The following is a 6,866-nucleotide window of genomic DNA, read 5'->3' as shown; positions in this document are numbered from 1 at the left end:
CCCATTACGCTCGAAAGTAACTACGGCAAGTTGAGAGAGATGAACTGAGACGGTACTGAACAATAGATGGCAGTATTCAAATTATCTATGTAAACAAACCTCATCACTTGAGAAGGTAGGCGATGCGGATGTCGTGGAAGACATTTTGTCCCGTAACGCTCGCCGTACTGTTGGGGGGAGAAGCGGTGGGGGGGAGATGTTCATGTTGCTGCGGTTTGCAGTCTGAACGTTAGATGTCGCTAAAAATTACACACTGTAGCTTTAAAGGGGCCTTTGCACTTTATTAAAAACTAGCTTGGTTAGCACTAGGACACTTTATTTAGCACTGCAGTTTAAGAATAGATTTGTACTTAAAGAACAATTTGCACACAAGGTTTTTAAAATGTTTATTGAATATTTATTGTGTGTTTTAATAGCTAGCATGTAGCCTTTTGCTCCAGGCTCTCCACAGCTGCTCTCCATTAACAAGTGGGGTGGTTGTCTGTGGAAAAGAGAATTGATGTTTAGAGTAAGCAAGGGTTACTGTTTAGAAACTTCAGCAAAAGTTAGTGTAAAGTCTGTTAGAAGTGAGTGCAAAAAAAGTGTTGTGGTGCTAGGACTTACCTACCTTTTCTATGTTCTCCCCCCGGGGGTCCAGACACTGGGAGAGACCATGGAATTTTTTTCATACAATGTCCAGGTTGGCGGGAGTGGTGGTAACACCTGGCCGTCTCCTGGCTCTGTTTGGTTTTAGTGGTGAGGGGTTGCCTTTATCAGCCTCTAAACAACAGGCAATGGCAAGCTGTTCACTGTTCTGACCGAGGCGCACAGTTCTGACCAGGTGGAAGGGTGTGGCTCTTCCAACTCACAAGCAGTGGTTATGTGACCTCATGTCGTGTCTGAAACTGGAAAAAATTAGGTGTTCTATTCGACATTCAACTGGTAAATTGAAGAAATATGGGGGCCCTTTCTTGACTCATTCCAAAACTTACAATAATGCTCCGGATTAAAAAGGTTTATTAGATTTAATAAAATGTGTTCTGTTTCAGTCAGGGATAGGAAAGTAGTGCGTTGACCTCTTGGTAGTGACCTGGGTGGGCTAAATGGGATTTTCTTGTAGGGATTGATTTTTCTGTATATTTTATGTCTATCTTTGCTGGATAAATGTTTTTTTGTATTTACAAACTGTATGTATAAAAGGAAAACTCAATAAAAAGACAGTTATTAAAGTAGAAAAAATCTAACCGCGGATGTCTGGGGGACAGTAATTCGCCTACATGTTATGAATGCTGGGATGCCAAAAATGCCATAAATGATAAATTGTGAACAGTTTAGTTTGTGCCTTCAACTCGTTGCCCATAGGAAGACGTTACTTGGATATAACCTAACAGAATACCTTCAGAACATCTCCAAATGACACAAAACTCATATGGGTCAGAACATGATGTGATAACGTAAAATCAAGGGCCCAATGCAAAAAAAAAAAAACAATAAATAACGGCTTTCTCCCTTAACAGATCCAAGACCATAACAGTACCCCCCACTTGATGGCGGATTCTAGATGCCCTAAAATGTCCGAAAACAAAAACAAGCCACACAGGATAGGCGGAGGGGGAACCAGGAAGGAGGGCACAAAACAAAAAAAAGTTAAAAACACAAAGCAACCCACCCAGGGTGGACGGAGGGGGAACCAGGGAGGAGGGCACGAAACAAGGAGGGGAGATGCTCATTGGTTCTAGTTGGGTGACTGGCATGCTAGGGGGTTCTGGTTCGGGGACTGGCTCGCTACTGGGCTCTGGCACTAGGGGGACTGGCCCGCAAATGGGCTCCGGCACTAGGGGGACTGGCCCACAAAAGGGCTCAGGATCGGGCCCGCTAAAGGGCTCTGGCTCGGGATCTGACCCGCTAAAGGGCTTTGGCTCGGGATCTGGCCCGCTAAAAGGCTTTGGCTCGGGATCTGGCCCACTAAAAGGCTCCGGATCTGGCTTGGGATCTGACCCGCTAAAGGGCTCTGGCTAAGGATCTGGTCCGCTAAAGGGCTCTGGCTGAGGATCTGGTCCGCTAAAGGGCTCTGGCTTGGGATCTACTGGCTGGCGGGGAGCTGATGGAGATGGCAGGAAAGGGAAAAGGTCTTCCCTTTCCCCATAAAAGAAGTTCTATAACTGGGACTCCTCGAGATGTGGAGCTCTGACTGCCGGAAGGTGTGATATTAGGACCTGGTTTGAGTTTTCTTATGTTTGAGACTAGCTGTTGGTCAAGGAGGTGGAATCCAGTAGTGGATGGAACTGATGAAGGAGAGGCAGAACAGGCAGCAGCTGCCGGTGAAGTAAATAGTTGAGGTCGAGGTGGAGGTGGCTTACCAAAAAGGTGAGCAACGGCAGCCTGATCATTTCCCTCCAGCTCTTCCAAAATGTTCAATAAATCTAAGGCAGACAGGAATGGAGATTGTGGGGTTAAAATTTTTCTTTGCTCTGTTGCGGCGGCTATCCTTCTCCAAAGTGGACTGAGAGTGACGATGTTGTCCAGAGTGATCCGAGTGTTTTTTTTTAAACTCTGCTGGGTACTTATTAAAAATATAAAGGACGATCTATTCCCAAGTGGATCATCTAAATAAGTGGTCCTCCTAACTGTCAATCATTCTGGTGATATGTTTATGTAAGGCCGTCCTACGTACTTATCTCGTTAGCTATCTTTTTCTGCACATGCACACTTTCAGGTGAATATCTGCGGTGAGCTACGGTTTTAGACAGCCATTGAATCTCACTTTTCTCACCGCGGTTCTTTGAAAATGGCCAAAGTTTATAAGAGAAAAAGTGTCTACGAAGTGTATAAGAAGAAAAGAAAGAGAGAGAGCTCTCCTGGCAAAGCATTATGGGACTTACTGCCACAGCAAAATTCTTCTTAGGCTGTTGCTACCTGACAGCAGAGACTAATAACAAAGATGGCACAGACCCCACGCAGTGGAGAAGTTATGTGACCAACGGAGAGAACAAAGCAGAGATTATCTGTCCGAACAGTCAGTTAACTGAGTTCAGTATAAAGTCCACTATATAGTCCCTGCTCTATATAGTGATTGAGGGATTTAGGGTTTAGGGGTGACATTCGGGCACAGTAAGCTTGTATGAGCTATGGGAACAGAGCGTGCACAAGCCCATTTCTCCTCGTGCACGCTCTGTTCCCATAGCACGCGTTTAATAGGCGTTCCCTCTCAGGTACAGGGTTGTTCATGTGGTTTATTTTTTTTTAATTGGAGAGGGAGGGTCTTTTCAAAAATTCACAAAAATCCTCCACTATACCTTTAAAGTGGAACAGTATTTCATTGGTTAGTCTATACCAGGGGTCTGCAACCTGCGGCTCCGGAGCCACATATGGCTCTTTGGACACTCTCCACCGGCTCTTAATACTGGCTAAAATGTATATAAAGAGCTAAATAATTTACTATAATATATACCGGTATCAATAGCTTTAGCGTTTTTTATAAGATGGAAGAGAATGGGTTTAAAAGAAACAGAAATATATTTTCAGAGACATTTCTCTATGAATTAGCTGGAGTATTATATGCTTTAACATTAAAAATATATGAATTTGTTGTTTGAGATGGCAACAACTAATTTGCTATACAAGCTTTTAAAAAAAAAAGGTTTTCTAGAAAAAGTCATGTTATTAATTGCGGCTCTAAACAACTTTTATTTGGTCGTACTCTGGGCAAAACGGCTCTTTGGATATGAAAGGTTGCAGACCCCTGGTCTATACCTAAAAATGTTTTTGATTCTTAGAAAAGAAAGTCAAACTATTATTTTCTTATTGTTTTTTATTTATTTATTTATTTTTTAATTCTATATGTGTAAGAGATTCCAAACGTATTTTAATAAAGAGGTCCAGTTTTGCCACCTGCCACGACATTTAAGAGGTATATTTACAGTCAATTTCTAAATTCACAAAGCACAAACTAGGCTAGAAAAATGCTTGTGTGATAAAAGATTACAATTTATTTAGGGAGTTTCCAGATTTCTGAACCTAGAATCTGAAAACAATTTGCATTGTAGGTGTGAATTTGAAGTTATAGAGAGAGTTACAGTCTAAGGTTTGTATTTGTAGAATGTAAAGAAAATACAAAAAGTACTTTTTTTTTTATGTTCACATTTTTAGTACAAGTAAACAACTTCTGTTCTACAAGTTGCACATCAAAAACGTCTTACATTATTAGTTTTTTTATGTGCAGGTATAAAGAAAAAAGTGTGGATTTTTTTGATTCTACAAATACAAAACTCTCTCTACAGCTTCAAATTCACACATACAATCCACAAATAGTTTTCAAACAAAATAAACTTCATACAGTAGTGACATTGAAACTATTTAATTTAAAAGTCAACACATTCAATTAATTAATCTAATTAGACTACAACAACAAATTCGTCACAAAGCGAGTGACAAAAAAGATTTATTTTGAATGTTAAGATATGTAAAGAAAAACATCTGCATTCTTTAATGTGCGCATGCGCAGCCAGCGGTTCGCGATTGCGCCAACTGGAAGAGGATGTTGTTAGCAGGCAGTGTAGATGCACAGCCTTTTCACAACAATAACATCAACTAATATTTGCATCTTTACATCTCCGGACTGTGGATTACACTTTGTCAACCTCCTCGGATCCGGATATTGGATAGCAAACCTTACATTTACACATATTTGAAGTTCTGTTTTCTTTAGACAATGGAACAGGATGGGTTTGCAGGTCTACTGGACTGTTTTTTCGCTAAAGCAGAAAAAAGAGTCTTTCCTTGCCAGCTAGGCCGCAGAAGATTTTTGTCACGATGAGCAAGAGTCGACTGGTGGTAGAATATTGGATTACTTGTCTATACGTCTATAGTTTGCAGCTGCTTTGGAACATAAGCGTTTATAGCGATATTATCGTTCTTTTTTGCCGTTTTAGTTTGAGCCGACAACTGAAGCTAACGAGCCCGTTAGCTTCTCAACCTTGACTGGCTGTCTAGTCCCAGTAGGTAGCTGGCTAGCTAGCGCTCTCTTAGCAACCTAAGCAATTGGGGTTAAACTTTTCGTTTGGCTCTACGTTCACCAGAGGGTTCCCCCAAGGATTTTGGCTCCACCATTTGTTTTTATTTTTTTCGAGGTTGCTTCTGGATGAATGTGGAACAAAATGGAGACGCCGACGATTGTGTACGATTTGGATACCTCTGGAGGCTTGATGGAGGTAAGGTTGTTAAGCTAGAAGGCCTCAGTAGAACTACAGCGATGCTTATATTCTGTTTTCTTCTGCTACCGATTTCTGGTTATTATAAATAAGATTGTGGTTCGACAAGTTTTTTGTCGAGCATGTCGATCTCCCAGTAAGGTCTGTATATGGGAATCGGTATAGAGGCCACAAATTGACTCTGCTTGTCGCGCACCATTCACTGTTTCTTATGGTACTCGGTACTATCATTTCCGACTGTTTTGTATTTGCATGTGCATTTATTGTGTTTTTTGGGGGTGGGGATCTATTTGACAGCAAATCCAAACTCTGTTGGCACCTCCGAAGTCAGAAGATGTTGAGAAAAAGAGTCGGAAGCTTGTAAGAGACGTTCGGAGAAGCGGTAGGGCCACAAACCACGACACCTGCGATAGCTGCCGTGAGGGGGGAGATCTGCTGTGCTGCGACCACTGCCCAGCTGCTTTTCATTTACAGTGCTGGTGAGTAACAGAGACACATAACATGAAAGCGTGTTAAATTGGTTCACGGTAAACAAAACAAAAAACCTTTGCGACCATACCGCCTCCTGTACGGCTATAGCATTGACATTATTAACACATTCTCTTATTCACTGGGAAATGCTGATGTTTAAGCTTCATTATTACATCCTGTTGGGGAATCTCGAAGCTTAAATTAGGCATGCATTCAATCTAATGTAGGATAAATGATATGATTAAAAGGCTTGTAAGAATGTTGTAGGTGCTTCTTTCGTCCAGTTGGGGGCAGCATTAGCTCACTAGCTGCTGCCGCCGCGGCTGCTACAGTCTGTATAGGCTGTGTTGCTAAAAATGGTGTTCACTGTGCTCATGTTTACAATATGGCGTACTCCAGCTTTTTGTCCCCGGTCAAGCGCCATCTTAGTAACTAGCGGCACTGTTCGACACCGACGGATGAAAAGTCAGTAAATGAGCTAAAAGAAGCATTTTCAGACGTTAGGATAGTCCTGTTAGTCCGATGATAATTGTGTTTTTCCATCCTGAGTTCAGCTCAGTTTCTTTCACCAACATCTTTTCGTATCAACAGTAACCTGCCTCCTTGTCATTCAGTCTTTGTATTTGATGTATTGATCTGCTGTGTGTTAAATGGATGGATTTTACTACTCTACTGGTTGTAGAGCATTAAGGTATCTGTAGTTTGAGTGGAAGCAGGCTCCAATGAGCAGCGGTGTTTTTATGCAGTACAGTTATGCGGCCATGAGATGGAGTCAAAGGAACTGCTTTTATTCAGTTACATAAACCCTTAAAACTGTTTGAAAGTGTTTTCTTTATATTATAGAAATATTAACACTGTCCATAACAGCGACATAATTCCCACAATAGCATTTGCATTGAGGTAACAATTCCACTCCTTTAGGAACTTTGTGTCAAAAACATAAACTATTTGGTGAAGCAGACTTTCAAAATAAAAAAATCAGACAAATTGAGAAATGTGTCAAATAATTTTTATTTCTTTTTATATTTTTATTTTTCACTGTTAAATTCTTACTGTTGTGTTTATAGGTAGACAGTTTTAAGATCTGTCCAGGAACAACAGATGAAAAATAACCTTTGGCTAATTGTGGTGCATTTTCAGGAATGGTTATTAATGTACACTGTCCCTGTTGAATACATAAGTAAATCTTTAAATTGCATTAAATCT

General features: G+C 41.0%; 1 protein-coding gene and 1 long non-coding RNA gene across 2 annotated transcripts in view; both read left to right on the top strand.

The window, feature by feature from the left end:
• Window positions 1–4,500: 4,500 nt before the first annotated feature.
• LOC107093117 lies at window positions 4,501–5,530 on the top strand. Its single transcript, XR_001481606.1, has 2 exons — window positions 4,501–5,189; window positions 5,487–5,530. It is a non-coding gene; the product is annotated as an uncharacterized LOC107093117 (long non-coding RNA).
• Window positions 5,531–6,045: 515 nt separating this feature from the next.
• phf12 (PHD finger protein 12) overlaps window positions 6,046–6,866 on the top strand; it is a 26,821-nt gene continuing 26,000 nt past the window's right edge. The window contains exon 1 of the mRNA XM_015387944.1: window positions 6,046–6,072. Coding sequence (XP_015243430.1) covers window positions 6,046–6,072 — 27 coding nt within the window. The remainder of the gene's footprint in view (window positions 6,073–6,866) is intronic.

Source organism: Cyprinodon variegatus, unplaced genomic scaffold, assembly GCF_000732505.1.
Source record: "Cyprinodon variegatus isolate N-32 unplaced genomic scaffold, C_variegatus-1.0 Scaffold408, whole genome shotgun sequence".
In the NCBI taxonomy this organism is placed as follows: Eukaryota; Metazoa; Chordata; class Actinopteri; order Cyprinodontiformes; family Cyprinodontidae; genus Cyprinodon; species Cyprinodon variegatus.
This window is presented reverse-complemented; position numbering and strand designations above follow the sequence as displayed.